This window comes from Salvelinus fontinalis, chromosome 34, assembly GCF_029448725.1.
Source record: "Salvelinus fontinalis isolate EN_2023a chromosome 34, ASM2944872v1, whole genome shotgun sequence".
NCBI classification, from domain to species: Eukaryota; Metazoa; Chordata; class Actinopteri; order Salmoniformes; family Salmonidae; genus Salvelinus; species Salvelinus fontinalis.
In genome coordinates this window covers 30,320,938-30,337,539 of record NC_074698.1, presented here as the reverse complement: position 1 = coordinate 30,337,539, position 16,602 = coordinate 30,320,938, and the positions used below count along the sequence as shown (strand labels likewise).

Here is a 16,602-nt window from a genome sequence, read left to right as displayed (position 1 = left end):
ACTGTACCAGTTACTGTACCAGTTACTGTACCAGTTAAGGCCAGTTACTGCACCAGTTACTGTACCAGTTAAGGCCAGTTACTGTACCAGTTAAGGCCAGTTACTGTACCAGTTAAGGCCAGTTACTGTACCAGTTAAGGCCAGTTACTGTACCAGTTAAGGCCAGTTACTGTACCAGTTAAGGCCAGTTACTGTACCAGTTAAGGCCAGTTACTGTACCAGTTAAGGCCAGTTACTGTACCAGTTAAGGCCAGTTACTGCACCAGTTAAGGCCAGTTACTGTACCAGTTAAGGCCAGTTACTGTACCAGTTAAGGCCAGTTACTGTACCAGTTAAGGCCAGTTACTGTACCAGTTAAGGCCAGTTACTGTACCAGTTAAGGCCAGTTACTGCACCAGTTAAGGCCAGTTACTGCACCAGTTAAGGCCAGTTACTGTACCAGTTAAGGCCAGTTACTGCACCAGTTAAGGCCAGTTACTGCACCAGTTAAGGCCAGTTACTGTACCAGTTAAGGCCAGTTACTGTACCAGTTAAGGCCAGTTACTGTACCAGTTAAGGCCAGTTACTGTACCAGTTAAGGCCAGTTACTGTACCAGTTAAGGCCAGTTACTGCACCAGTTAAGGCCAGTTACTGCACCAGTTAAGGCCAGTTACTGCACCAGTTAAGGCCAGTTACTGTACCAGTTAAGGCCAGTTACTGTACCAGTTAAGGCCAGTTACTGTACCAGTTAAGGCCAGTTACTGTACCAGTTAAGGCCAGTTACTGTACTGAGAATGAATCTGCTGACCAGATGATAAAAGCTACTTCAGTTCAGATGGACAGAGAACAGGGACTGTCTGTAGGGGCCCTCTGATACACAACATACTATATCAACTGCTGCAGCGGAGAAATATATACATCTGGAAGAGCCACGTGACTGTTAGAAGGAAATGGAAAGCCAGAGATAGATACCAGTTGTTACCAGTCTGCAACTAGATAGATACGTTATCAATACCAGTCTGCAACTAGATAGATACGTTATCAATACCAGTCTGCAACTAGATAGATACGTTATCAATACCAGTCTGCAACTAGATAGATACGTTATCAATACCAGTCTGCAGCCAGAGATAGATAACGTTATCGTTACCAGTCTTCAGCCAGAGATAGATAACAGTTATCGTTACCAGTCTTCAGCCAGAGATAGATAACAGTTATCATTACCAGTCTGCAGCCAGAGATAGATAACAGTTATCGTTACCAGTCTTCAGCCAGAGATAGATAACAGTTATCGTTACCAGTCTTCAGCCAGAGATAGATAACAGTTATCGTTACCAGTCTTCAGCCAGAGATAGATAACAGTTATCGTTACCGGTCTTCAGCCAGAGATAGATAACAGTTATCGTTACCAGTCTTCAGCCAGAGATAGATAACAGTTATCGTTACCAGTCTTCAGCCAGAGATAGATAACAGTTATCGTTACCAGTCTTCAGCCAGAGATAGATAAGTTATCGTTACCAGTCTTCAGCCAGAGATAGATAACAGTTATCGTTACCAGTCTTCAGCCAGAGATAGATAACAGTTATCGTTACCAGTCTTCAGCCAGAGATAGATAACAGTTATCGTTACCAGTCTTCAGCCAGAGATAGATAACAGTTATCGTTACCAGTCTTCAGCCAGAGATAGATAAGTTATCGTTACCAGTCTTCAGCCAGAGATAGATAAGTTATCGTTACCAGTCTTCAGCCAGAGATAGATAACAGTTATCGTTACCAGTCTTCAGCCAGAGATAGATAACAGTTATCGTTACCAGTCTTCAGCCAGAGATAGATAAGTTATCGTTACCAGTCTTCAGCCAGAGATAGATAACAGTTATCGTTACCAGTCTGCAAAATGTATTTTATATTTGTGTGTGTGTAAGTCTCACATGTCCCATACCTCTGTAGGTGGTGTATTGTTCATATGTCTTTTGCATCATTTGTCTGTCTCTAGCTATTTCTACAACACTATGTCAAAGCTGAACCTGTCTACACACTCCTGTCTGTCTGTCAGTGTATAGAACATGTTGTCTGTCTGTCTGTCAGTGTATAGAACATGTCTGTCTGTCTGTCAGTGTATAGAACATGTTGTCTGTCTGCAGGCTGACGTTTTGTTCCCCTCTACCTCTGTTCTGATAATCCGGTCTCCGACCCAATTATTATAAAATATGTAATAAAACCATAAATCCTTTAATGGACCTGCTGCTTCAGAACATTAATAATGTATGTGTGTGTGTGTACTGTCTGTGTGTGTGTGTGTACTGTGTGTGTGTGTGTACTGTGTCTGTGTGTGTACTGTCTCTGTGTGTACTGTCTGTGTGTGTGAGTACACACACACACAGACAGTACACACACACACACACACACACACACACACACACACACACACTACACACACAGTACAGTCTGTGTGTGTACTGTCTGTCTGTGTGTGTGTGTGTGTGTACTGTCTGTATGTGTGACTATCCTCACCTGTCTCCAATCTTAGCAGCAGGACCCAGACAGTGGTCAGGTATATACTAAAACATTATCTAGCTCCACTATATTAATTAAATCACACATCAACACAAGCTCATGAATAATCAATCTGTATTATTGATCCATATCTTCTAACAGGCCGTCTCAGTACAAGGTGTTTAAAGAATACAACAGTAGTCACACTCCTTATTTGGGTTCAGTGTTAAATGGCACCCTATTCCCTATATAGTGGGAATAGTTCCCATAGGTCCTGGTCAAAAGTAGTGCACTATATATAGTGGCAATAGAGAGTGTCATTAGGGACATAGCCCCTTATTTGGACATGCCAGACAGCCAGCCCAGCTTGAATAGCGACGGCGGCGCCACCAGCTCCTCCTCCTGATTGGCTAGCTGTCTGAACAGGTTGCCAGGGCGGAAGGTGTCGTCGTGGGCGGGTTTAGAGGTGGGTGAGGCCTATAGGAGGGGAGAGAAATGGAGGAGAGGATTTAAACAACAGATATGGGGGGAATTACTTAACAGTCAGAACTTGGTGATGTTCATTAGGCGCTATACAGAAGATAACGTTCTGAAACTGACGTGAAATAGAGAGAGACTACCTGAACTGAGAGAAATAGGGAGAGACTACCTGGACAGAGAAATAGGGAGAGATTACCTGGACTGAGAGACTACCTGAACTGAGAGACTACCTGAACTGAGAGAAATAGAGAGAGACTACCTGAACTGAGAGAAATAGGGAGAGACTACCGGAACTGAGAGACTACCTGGACTGAGAGAAATAGAGAGAGACTACCTGGACTGAGAGAAATAGAGAGAGACTACCTGAACTGAGAGAAATAGAGAGAGACTACCTGAACTGAGAGACTACCTGAACTGAGAGACTACCTGAACTGAGAGAAATAGAGAGAGACTACCTGAACTGAGAGAAATAGGGAGAGACTACCTGAACTGAGAGACTACCTGGACTGAGAGAAATAGAGAGAGACTACCTGGATTGAGAGAAATAGAGAGAGACTACCTGAACTGAGAGAAATAGAGAGAGACTACCTGGACTGAGAGAAATAGGGAGAGACTACCTGAACTGAGAGACTACCTGAACTGAGAGACTACCTGAACTGAGAGAAATAGGGAGAGACTACCTGGACTGAGAGAAATAGAGAGAGACTACCTGGACTGAGAGAAATAGGGAGAGACTACCTGGACAGAGAGACTACCTGAACTGAGAGACTACCTGGACTGAGAGAAATAGAGAGAGACTACCTGGACTGAGAGAAATAGAGAGAGACTACCTGGACTGAGAGAAATAGGGAGAGACTACCTGGACAGAGAGACTACCTGAACTGAGAGAAATAGTGAGAGACTACCTGAACTGAGAGAAATAGTGAGAGACTACCTGAACTGAGAGAAATAGGGAGAGACTACCTGAACTGAGAGAAATAGGGAGAGACTACCTGAACTGAGAGAAATAGTGAGAGACTACCTGAACTGAGAGAAATAGTGAGAGACTACCTGAACTGAGAGACTACCTGAACTGAGAGAAATAGTGAGAGACTACCTGAACTGAGAGACTACCTGAACTGAGAGACTACCTGAACTGAGAGACTACCTGAACTGAGAGAAAAAGGGAGACTACCTGAACTGAGAGACTACCTGAACTGAGAGACTACCTGAACTGAGAGAAAAAGGGAGACTACCTGAACTGAGAAATAGTGAGAGACTACCTGAACTGAGAGAAATAGTGAGAGACTACCTGAACTGAGAGAAATAGGGAGAGACTACCTGAACTGAGAGAAATAGGGAGAGACTACCTGAACTGAGAGACTACCTGGACTGAGAGAAATAGAGAGAGACTACCTGAACTGAGAGAAATAGGGAGAGACTACCTGGACTGAGAGACTACCTGGACTGAGAGAAATAGAGAGAGACTACCTGGACTGAGAGAAATAGAGAGAGACTACCTGAACTGAGAGAAATAGGGAGACTACCTGGACTGAGAGACTACCTGGACTGAGAGAAATAGGGAGAGACTACCTGGACTGAGAGAAATAGAGAGAGACTACCTGAACTGAGAGAAATAGGGAGAGACTACCTGAACTGAGAGAAATAGAGAGACTACCTGAACTGAGAGACTACCTGAACTGAGAGAAATAGGGAGAGACTACCTGGACTGAGAGACTACCTGGACTGAGAGAAATAGGGAGAGACTACCTGGACTGAGAGAAATAGGGAGAGACTACCTGGACTGAGAGAAATAGGGAGAGACTACCTGGACTGAGAGAAATAGAGAGAGTACCTGGACAGAGAGACTACCTGGACTGAGAGAAATAGAGAGAGACTACCTGGACTGAGAGAAATAGGGAGAGACTACCTGGACAGAGAAATAGGGAGAGACTACCTGAACTGAGAAATAGGGAGAGACTACCTGAACTGAGAGACTACCTGGACTGAGAGAAATAGGGAGAGACTACCTGAACTGAGAGAAATAGGGAGAGACTACCTGAACTGAGAGAAATAGGGAGAGACTACCTGAACTGAGAGAAATAGAGAGAGACTACCTGGACTGAGAGAAATAGGGAGAGACTACCTGGACTGAGAGAAATAGGGAGAGTACCTGGACAGAGAGAAATAGGGAGAGACTACCTGGACTGAGAGAAATAGGGAGAGACTACCTGGACTGAGAGAAATAGGGAGACTACCTGAACTGAGAGAAATAGGGAGAGACTACCTGAACTGAGAGAAATAGAGAGAGACTACCTGGACTGAGAGAAATAGGGAGAGACTACCTGAACTGAGAGACTACCTGAACTGAGAGAAATAGAGAGAGACTACCTGGACTGAGAGACTACCTGGACTGAGAGAAATAGAGAGAGACTACCTGGACTGAGAGAAATAGAGAGAGACTACCTGGACTGAGAGAAATAGAGAGAGACTACCTGAACTGAGAGAAATAGGGAGAGACTACCTGGACTGAGAGAAATAGGGAGAGACTACCTGGACTGAGAGAAATAGGGAGACTACCTGGACTGAGAGACTACCTGGACTGAGAGAAATAGGGAGAGACTACCTGGACTGAGAGAAATAGGGAGAGACTACCTGAACTGAGAGAAATAGAGAGAGACTACCTGAACTGAGAGAAATAGGAAGAGACTACCTGGACTGAGAGAAATAGGGAGAGACTACCTGGACTGAGAGAAATAGGGAGAGACTACCTGAACTGAGAGAAATAGTGAGAGACTACCTGGACTGAGAGAAATAGGAAGAGACTACCTGGACTGAGAGACTACCTGGACTGAGAGAAATAGGGAGAGACTACCTGGACTGAGAGAAATAGGGAGAGACTACCTGGACTGAGAGAAATAGGGAGAGACTACCTGAACTGAGAGAAATAGAGAGAGACTACCTGAACTGAGAGAAATAGGAAGAGACTACCTGAACTGAGAGACTACCTGAACTGAGAGAAATAGAGAGAGACTACCTGGACTGAGAGACTACCTGGACTGAGAGAAATAGGAAGAGACTACCTGGACTGAGAGAAATAGAGAGAGACTACCTGGACTGAGAGAAATAGAGAGAGACTACCTGGACTGAGAGAAATAGAGAGAGACTACCTGGACTGAGAGACTACCTGGACTGAGAGACTACCTGGACTGAGAGAAATAGGGAGAGACTACCTGAACTGAGAGAAATAGAGAGAGACTACCTGGACTGAGAGACTACTTGGACTGAGAGAAATAGGGAGAGACTACCTGAACTGAGAGACTACCTGAACTGAGAGAAATAGAGAGAGACTACCTGGACTGAGAGAAATAGAGAGAGACTACCTGAACTGAGAGAAATAGAGAGAGACTACCTGAACTGAGAGACTACCTGAACTGAGAGAAATAGAGAGAGACTACCTGAACTGAGAGAAATAGAGAGAGACTACCTGGACTGAGAGAAATAGAGAGACTACCTGAACTGAGCGACTACCTGAACTGAGAGAAATAGAGAGACTACCTGAACTGAGCGACTACCTGAACTGAGAGAAATAGGGAGACTACCTGAACTGAGCGACTACCTGGATGGAGAGACTACCTGAACTGAGAGAAATAGGGAGAGACTACCTGAACTGAGCGACTACCTGGACTGACGTTTTCCATTCTGTGCGTGACATGAACACGACCGTGGCCTCATGTCCTTGTCTCCTCCCTAATAGCAAGGAAGCTGGTCGGTTTCCTTTGTTTTGTTTGTTCAGATCAGTGCAGATGAAGGCGAGGAGACAATGAGAGGAAGTCACGTCAGAGTATTGAGATGCACCCCCATGGAAAATTGATGTGAAAACACTCGCTGTTTGTCTGGTCACAGATATGGTTTGGAATGGTGTGAGGCAGGGTGGAGGTCAATTCCACCTCAATACAAAATCAGCGGAGGAGAATTTAAAAATCCTCTTAGATAAAAATAGAAACATTGCCAATTCATGAATCGAATATCAAATTGAGTGCAGATCCCGGCAGACAGCGTGAAACCAGGTTAGCCGCGTGAAACCAGGTTAGCCGTCAGCAAAACCCACAGGGCTCAAAAACAGTGTACTATACAGGGAATAGGATGGCATTGAGGACGCAAAAACAGTGTACTATACAGGGAATAGGATGGCATTGAGGACTCAAACAGTGTACTATACAGGGAATAGGATGGCATTGAGGACGCAGCTCACATGTTCTTGTTAGTTAGCGATCTGAGGCAACATCAAACCAAACCGAAGCCACGTTAAAAACCAAACGCGGGAAAATATAAGTTCTTAGTACACTGCAAACCCACCCACTGCAAAAACACGAGGGCACGTAAAATATAACACACTAAAGATAGATAACTAAAGACACTACATACACACACACTAAAGATACCACACACACACACTAAAGACACTACACACACATACTAAAGATACCACCACACACACACACACTAAAGATACCACCACACACACACACTAGATACCACACACACACACTAAAGATACCACCACACACACACACTAAAGATACCACACACACACACTACACTAAAGATACCACACACTAAAGATACCACACACACACAATGACCTGTTGCTGCTGTCCTGGGTCTGTTGCCCTCAAAACAGCTGGAAATGCAGACATAAACATCATGATACATGTCGTAGGAAATCAACAGAAATGGCCGAGGTTAAAAAACAGCATTCTACTGAAACTTGAGGGGAGAAATTCATACAGGCTTATAATGAAAACATCAACATACGTTCAACCTCAGACCCCGTCCTCCCCCAACACCCCCCGCCCGTCCTCCCCCAACACCCCCCGTCCGTCCGTCCGTCCTCCCCCAACACCCCCCGTCCGTCCGTCCTCCCCCTCCCTCAACACCCCCCGTCCGTCCGTCCTCCCCCTCCCTCAACACCCCCCGTCCGTCCGTCCTCCCCCTCCCTCAACACCCCCCGTCCGTCCGTCCTCCCCCTCCCCCAACACCCCCCGTCCGTCCGCCCGTCCTCCCCCAACACCCCCCGTCCGTCCGCCCGTCCTCCCCCAACATCCCCCGTCCGTCCGTCCGTCCTCCCCCAACACCCCCCGTCCGTCCGTCCGTCCTCCCCCAACACCCCCCGTCCGTCCGTCCTCCCCCAACACCCCCGTCCGTCCGCCCGTGTGACTCACCAGTGGGCGTGTGATGTCAGTTCCCTGTGTGGAGGACTTGGTTTTACGGGAGTTGGTCATGCTCAGAGGTAACAGCCCAAACCTGGAGAACAGAGACAGGGCACTGGGTTACAACACTTCTGGACCTGTAGCCTATAGACAGGGCACTGGGTTAAAACACTTCTGGACCTGTAGCCTATATACATACAGGGTACTGGGTTACAACACTTCTGGACCTGTAGCCTATAGACAGGGTACTGGGTTACAACACTTCTGGACCTGTAGTCTATAGACAGGATACGGGGTTACAACACTTCTGGACCTGTAGCCTATAGACAGGGCACTGGGTTAAAACACTTCTGGACCTGTAGCCTATATACATACAGGGTACTGGGTTACAACACTTCTGGACCTGTAGCCTATAGACAGGGTACTGGGTTAAAACACTTCTGGACCTGTAGCCTATTCTAACCTGGAGAACAGAGACAGGGCACTGGGTTAAAACACTTCTGGACCTGTAGCCTATATACATACAGGGTACTGGGCTACAACACTTCTGGACCTGTAGCCTATAGACATACAGGGCACTGGGTTACAACACTTCTGGACCTGTAGCCTATAGACAGGGTACTGGGTTAAAACACTTCTGGACCTGTAGCCTATAGACAGGGTACTGGGTTAAAACACTTCTGGACCTGTAGCCTATAGATAGGGTACTGGGTTAAAACACTTCTGGACCTGTAGCCTATAGACAGGGTACTGGGTTACAACACTTCTGGACCTGTAGCCTATATACATACAGGGTACTGGGTTACAACACTTCTGGACCTGTAGCCTATATACATACAGGGTACTGGGTTACAACACTTCTGGACCTGTAGCCTATATACATACAGGGTACTGGGTTACAACACTTCTGGACCTGTAGCCTATAGACATACAGGGCACTGGGTTAAAACACTTCTGGACCTGTAGCCTATTCTAACCTGGAGAACAGAGACAGGGCACTGGGTTAAAACACTTCTGGACCTGTAGCCTATAGACAGGGTACTGGGTTAAAACACTTCTGGACCTGTAGCCTATATACAGGGTACTGGGTTAAAACACTTCTGGACCTGTAGCCTATATACAGGGTACTGGGTTAAAACACTACTGGACCTGTAGCCTATAGACAGGGTACTGGGTTAAAATACTTCTGGATCTGTAGCCTATATACAGGGCACTGGGTTAAAATACTACTGGACCTGTAGCCTATAGACAGGGTACTGGGTTAAAATACTTCTGGATCTGTAGCCTATATACAGGGCACTGGGTTAAAATACTTCTGGACCTGTAGCCTATAGACAGGGTACTGGGTTACAACACTTCTGGACCTGTAGCCTATAGACAGGGCACTGGGTTAAAACACTTCTGGACCTGTAGCCTATAGACAGGGTACTGGGTTACAACACTTCTGGACCTGTAGCCTATAGACAGGGCACTGGGTTACAACACTTCTGGACCTGTAGCCTATATACATACAGGGTACTGGGTTAAAATACTTCTGGACCTGTAGCCTATAGACAGGGCACTGGGTTAAAACACTTCTGGACCTGTAGCCTATAGACAGGGTACTGGGTTAAAATACTTCTGGACCTGTAGCCTATATACATACAGGGTACTGGGTTACAACACTTCTGGACCTGTAGCCTATATACATACAGGGTACTGGGTTAAAATACTTCTGGACCTGTAGCCTATAGACAGGGCACTGGGTTAAAACACTTCTGGACCTGTAGCCTATAGACAGGGTACTGGGTTAAAACACTTCTGGACCTGTAGCCTATATACAGGGTACTGGGTTAAACTACTTCTGGACCTGTAGCCTATAGACAGGGTACTGGGCTAAAACACTTCTGGACCTGTAGCCTATAGACAGGGTACTGGGCTAAAATACTTCTGGACCTGTAGCCTATAGACAGGGTACTGGGCTAAAACACTTCTGGACCTGTAGCCTATAGACAGGGTACTGGGCTAAAACACTTCTGGACCTGTCGCTCTGGATAAGAGCGTCTGCTAAATGACTTAAATGTAAATGTAAATGTAGCCTATAGACAGGGTACTGGGCTAAAACACTTCTGGACCTGTAGCCTATAGACAGGGTACTGGGCTAAAACACTTCTGGACCTGTAGCCTATAGACAGGGTACTGGGCTAAAACACTTCTGGACCTGTAGCCTATAGACAGGGTACTGGGCTAAAACACTTCTGGACCTGTAGCCTATTCATAAGGTATCTCAGTGTAGAAGTGCTGGTCTAGGATCAGGTGACCCCTGTCCATGTAATCTAAAAGGACTAGTATTCAGTCATAGAGCTGGTCTAGGATCAGATCCCCCCTGTCCATGTAATCTAAAAGGACCAGTATTCGTCATAGAGCTGGTCTCGGATCAGGTCCCCCTTGTCCATGTAATCTAAAAGGACCAGTATTCAGTCATAGAGCTGGTCTAGGATCAGGTCCCCCCTGTCCATGTAATCTAAAAGGACCAGTATTCAGTCATAGAGCTGGTCTAGGATCAGGTCCCCCCTGTCCATGTAATCTAAAAGGACCAGTATTCAGTCATATTGCTGGTCTAGGATCAGGTCCCCCCTGTCCATGTAATCTAAAAGGACCAGTATTCAGTCATAGAGCTGGTCTAGGATCAGGTCCCCCTGTCCATGTAATCTAAAAGGACCAGTATTCAGTCATAGAGCTGGTCTAGGATCAGGTCCTCCCTGTCCAGTGATCCAATATCAGAACTCCTATTCAGAGACACTTTCTAATGATTATGGGTCCTGGTGTGCGTTGTCACCTGATCTGGGTGCTGGTGTGGGTGTGTGTTGTCACCTGATCTGGGTGCTGGTGTGGGTGTGTGTTGTCACCTGATCTGGGTGCTGGTGTGGGTGTGTGTTGTCACCTGATCTGGGTGCTGGTGTGGGTGTGTGTTGTCACCTGATCTGGGTGCTGGTGTGGGTGTGTGTTGTCACCTGATCTGGGTGCTGGCCAGTGGCAGGATGTTGTAGGGTTCCTGAGAGCCCACACTGTTACCACGGGAAACAAACTGCTTCTCTGTCCCTGTCAACAACCCCAACAACACCTGGAACAACACAACATTAACACAACATTAACACAACGTTAACACAACGTTAATACAACATTAACACAACGTTAACACAACATTAACACAACGTTAACACAACGTTAATACAACGTTAATACAACGTTAACACAACATTAACACAGTGTTTGGAATGGGGACATTTAAAGTGAATTAAGTCATTAACACAAGGCTTAGCATATTGCTATATTTCCCCTGTGTGTAACACACATGACCTCCAGTGTTGTGGATGTACAGGATGTGAGTTGATGGTCACTAGACTCCATGCTGTATGTACAGGATGTGAGTTGATGGTCACTAGACTCCATGACCTCCAGTGTTGTGGATGTACAGGATGTGTGTTGACGGTCACTAGACTCCATGACCTCCAGTGTTGTGGATGTACAGGATGTGAGTTGACGGTCACTAGACTCCATGACCTCCAGTGTTGTGGATGTACAGGATGTGTGTTGACGGTCACTAGACTCCATGCTGTATGTACAGGATGTGAGTTGATGGTCACTAGACTCCATGACCTCCAGTGTTGTGGTTGTACAGGATGTGAGTTGATGGTCACTAGACTCCATGACCTCCAGTGTTGTGGTTGTACAGGATGTGAGTTGACGGTCACTAGACTCCATGCTGTATGTACAGGATGTGAGTTGATGGTCACTAGACTCCATGACTTCCAGTGTTGTGGATGTACAGGATGTGTGTTGACGGTCACTAGACTCCATGCTGTATGTACAGGATGTAAGTTGATGGTCACTAGACTCCATGACCTCCAGTGTTGTGGATGTACAGGATGTGAGTTGATGGTCACTAGACTCCATGACCTCCAGTGTTCTGGATGTACAGGATGTGAGTTGATGGTCACTAGACTCCATGACCTCCAGTGTTGTGGATGTACAGGATGTGAGTTGATGGTCACTAGACTCCATGACCTCCAGTGTTGTGGTTGTACAGGATGTGAGTTGATGGTCACTAGACTCCATGCTGTATGTACAGGATGTACAGGATGTGAGTTGACGGTCACTAGACTCCATGACCTCCAGTGTTCTGGATGTACAGGATGTGAGTTGATGGTCACTAGACTCCATGACCTCCAGTGTTCTGGATGTACAGGATGTGAGTTGATGGTCACTAGACTCCATGACCTCCAGTGTTGTGGATGTACAGGATGTGAGTTGATGGTCACTAGACTCCATGACCTCCAGTGTTGTGGTTGTACAGGATGTGAGTTGACGGTCACTAGACTCCATGCTGTATGTACAGGATGTGAGTTGATGGTCACTAGACTCCATGACCTCCAGTGTTGTGGTTGTACAGGATGTGAGTTGACGGTCACTAGACTCCATGCTGTATGTACAGAATGTGAGTTGATGGTCACTAGACTCCATGCTGTATGTACAGGATGTGAGTTGATGGTCACTAGACTCCATGACTCCCAGTGTTGTGGTTGTACAGGATGTGAGTTGATGGTCACTAGACTCCATGACCTCCAGTGTTGTGGTTGTACAGGATGTGAGTTGATGGTCACTAGACTCCATGACTTCCAGTGTTGTGGTTGTACAGGATGTGAGTTGACGGTCACTAGACTCCATGCTGTATGTACAGGATGTGAGTTGATGGTCACTAGACTCCATGACCTCCAGTGTTGTGGTTGTACAGGATGTGAGTTGATGGTCACTAGACTCCATGCTGTATGTACAGGATGTGAGTTGATGGTCACTAGACTCCATGACTTCCAGTGTTGTGGTTGTACAGGATGTGAGTTGACGGTCACTAGACTCCATGCTGTATGTACAGGATGTGAGTTGATGGTCACTAGACTCCATGACCTCCAGTGTTGTGGTTGTACAGGATGTGAGTTGATGGTCACTAGACTCCATGACCTCCAGTGTTGTGGTTGTACAGGATGTGAGTTGATGGTCACTAGACTCCATGACTTCCAGTGTTGTGGTTGTACAGGATGTGAGTTGACGGTCACTAGACTCCATGCTGTATGTACAGGATGTGAGTTGATGGTCACTAGACTCCATGACCTCCAGTGTTGTGGTTGTACAGGATGTGAGTTGACGGTCACTAGACTCCATGCTGTATGTACAGGATGTGAGTTGATGGTCACTAGACTCCATGACCTCCAGTGTTGTGGTTGTACAGGATGTGAGTTGACGGTCACTAGACTCCATGACCTCCAGTGTTGTGGATGTACAGGATGTGAGTTGATGGTCACTAGACTCCATGACCTCCAGTGTTGTGGTTGTACAGGATGTGAGTTGATGGTCACTAGACTCCATGACCTCCAGTGTTGTGGATGTACAGGATGTGAGTTGATGGTCACTAGACTCCATGACCTCCAGTGTTGTGGTTGTACAGGATGTGAGTTGATGGTCACTAGACTCCATGCTGTATGTACAGGATGTACAGGATGTGAGTTGACGGTCACTAGACTCCATGACCTCCAGTGTTCTGGATGTACAGGATGTGAGTTGATGGTCACTAGACTCCATGACCTCCAGTGTTCTGGATGTACAGGATGTGAGTTGATGGTCACTAGACTCCATGACCTCCAGTGTTGTGGTTGTACAGGATGTGAGTTGATGGTCACTAGACTCCATGACCTCCAGTGTTGTGGTTGTACAGGATGTGAGTTGACGGTCACTAGACTCCATGCTGTATGTACAGGATGTGAGTTGATGGTCACTAGACTCCATGCTGTATGTACAGGATGTGAGTTGATGGTCACTAGACTCCATGCTGTATGTACAGGATGTGAGTTGATGGTCACTAGACTCCATGCTGTATGTACAGGATCGTTCTCATATCTGATGATAGTGACTTGACGTCAGACTGGAGGATTGTCGTTGTATTCTGTAACACTGTGATCTGTATCAGCTGACAACGCTGTTCTGTAAGCCTACGAGCCTCTCAGCTGGTGTTTACAGAACACTTGGTGCCGTGTCATTATGAGATAACAGCCTTCTCAGAGAAGGCCAAGTTGGACATTTTCTCTGTTACTATCAACCATTTCTCTCGTTTTTTTTTGTTGACCTGGAAATTCCCTGTTTACAATGTTATTAGAACATTATCACAATGTTAGCGCAACAATGTTAACGCAACCAAAACACCACAATTGTACAATATAAACACACCACAAAGTATCACAACGTTAACACAACATCTGAATCGCCAACAGCACCTCTGAGCTACAAATTGGGACCAAAGTTACCGAACGATCAATACACAGTGGATAACCAGGGATAACCCAGGATAACCCAGAATAACCCATGATAACCCGGGATAACCCAGAATAACCCGGGATAACCCAGAATAACCAGGGATAACCCTACTCTACACTGACTATCATGATTTATTTTAGTCTCCAATCACGTTAGTAGCGTCAGGGGGCGGGGCCATTCGTACCGAACTCCTCTGTGATAGGCGGTTGAGGTTGCTGTTGAATGGCGGCATGAACACATCCAGGTCAAAGGGGTCAATGTAGCTCTCCAGCGAATCACACACCTGCTGGACCCTGTAACATACAGAGAGACCAGGATGTTACTGGACCCTGTAACATACAGAGAGACCAGGGGGTTACTGGACCCTGTAACATACAGAGAGACTAGGATGTTACTGGACCCTGTAACATACAGAGAGACCAGGATGTTACTGGACCCTGTACCATACAGAGAGACCAGGATGTTACTGGACCCTGTAACATACAGAGAGACTAGGATGTTACTGGACCCTGTAACATACAGAGAGACCAGGATGTTACTGGACCCTGTAACATACAGAGAGACCAGGATGTTACTGGACCCTGTAACATACAGAGAGACCAGGATGTTACTGGACCCTGTAACATACAGAGAGACTAGGATGTTACTGGACCCTGTAACATACAGAGAGACCAGGATGTTACTGGACCCTGTAACATACAGAGAGACCAGGATGTTACTGGACCCTGTAACATACAGAGAGACCAGGATGTTACTGGACCCTGTAACATACAGAGAGACCAGGATGTTACTGGACCCTGTAACATAGAGAGAGACCAGGATGTTACTGGACCCTGTAACATACAGAGAGACCGGGATGTTACTGGACCCTGTAACATACAGAGAGACCGGGATGTTAGTGAACCCTGTAACATACAGAGAGACCGGGATGTTACTGGACCCTGTAACATACAGAGAGACCGGGATGTTACTGGACCCTGTAACATACAGAGAGACCGGGATGTTACTGGACCCTGTAACATACAGAGAGACCAGGGGGTTGCTGGACCCTGTAACATACAGAGAGACCAGGATGTTGCTGGACCCTGTAACATACAGAGAGACCAGGATGTTGCTGGACCCTGTAACATACAGAGAGACCGGGATGTTGCTGGACCCTGTAACATACAGAGAGACCGGGATGTTACTGGACCCTGTAACATACAGAGAGACCGGAATGTTACTGGACCCTGTAACATACAGAGAGACCAGAATGTTACTGGACCCTGTAACATACAGAGAGACCAGGATGTTACTGGACCCTGTAACATACAGAGAGACCAGGATGTTACTGGACCCTGTAACATACAGAGAGACCAGGATGTTACTGGACCCTGTAACATAGAGACCAGGATGTTACTGGACCCTGTAACATACAGAGAGACCAGGATGTTACTGGACCCTGTAACATACAGAGAGACCAGGGTGTTACTGGACCCTGTAACATACAGAGAGACCAGGGTGTTACTGGACCCTGTAACATACAGAGAGACCAGGATGTTACTCGACCCTGTAACATACAGAGAGACCAGGATGTTACTGGACCCTGTAACATACAGAGAGACCAGGATGTTACTGGACCCTGTAACATACAGAGAGACCAGGATGTTACTGGACCCTGTAACATACAGAGAGACCAGGATGTTACTGGACCCTGTAACATACAGAGAGACCAGGATGTTACTGGACCCTGTAACATACAGAGAGACCAGGATGTTACTGGACCCTGTAACATACAGAGAGACCAGGATGTTACTGGACCCTGTAACATACAGAGAGACCAGGATGTTACTGGACCCTGTAACATACAGAGAGACCAGGATGTTACTGGACCCTGTAACATACAGAGAGACCAGGATGTTACTGGACCCTGTAACATACAGAGAGACCAGGGGGTTACTGGACCCTGTAACATACAGAGAGACCAGGATGTTACTGGACCCTGTAACATACAGAGAGACCAGGATGTTACTGGACCCTGTAACATACAGAGAGACCAGGATGTTACTGGACCCTGTAACATACAGAGAGACCAGGATGTTACTGGACCCTGTAACATACAGAGAGACCAGGA

At 46.4% G+C, this 16,602-nt stretch overlaps 1 protein-coding gene across 2 annotated transcripts in view; it reads right to left on the bottom strand.

Annotated features, from left to right (window-relative positions):
• Positions 1 to 2,590: 2,590 nt before the first annotated feature.
• cog1 (component of oligomeric golgi complex 1) overlaps positions 2,591 to 16,602 on the bottom strand; it is a 30,318-nt gene continuing 16,306 nt past the window's right edge. Inside the window, exons 13-17 of one of the 2 annotated variants that reach the window (XM_055898448.1) lie at positions 14,674 to 14,782; positions 11,138 to 11,247; positions 8,157 to 8,238; positions 7,578 to 7,615; positions 2,887 to 2,949 (exon numbers count right to left, since the gene is read on the bottom strand). In XM_055898448.1, the coding sequence (XP_055754423.1) occupies positions 7,607 to 7,615; positions 8,157 to 8,238; positions 11,138 to 11,247; positions 14,674 to 14,782 (310 nt within the window). In that variant the 3' untranslated portion in view covers positions 2,887 to 2,949; positions 7,578 to 7,606. Of the gene's footprint in view, positions 2,950 to 7,577; positions 7,616 to 8,156; positions 8,239 to 11,137; positions 11,248 to 14,673; positions 14,783 to 16,602 lie in introns of both variants that reach the window. The other variant, XM_055898447.1, reaches the window with a different exon arrangement.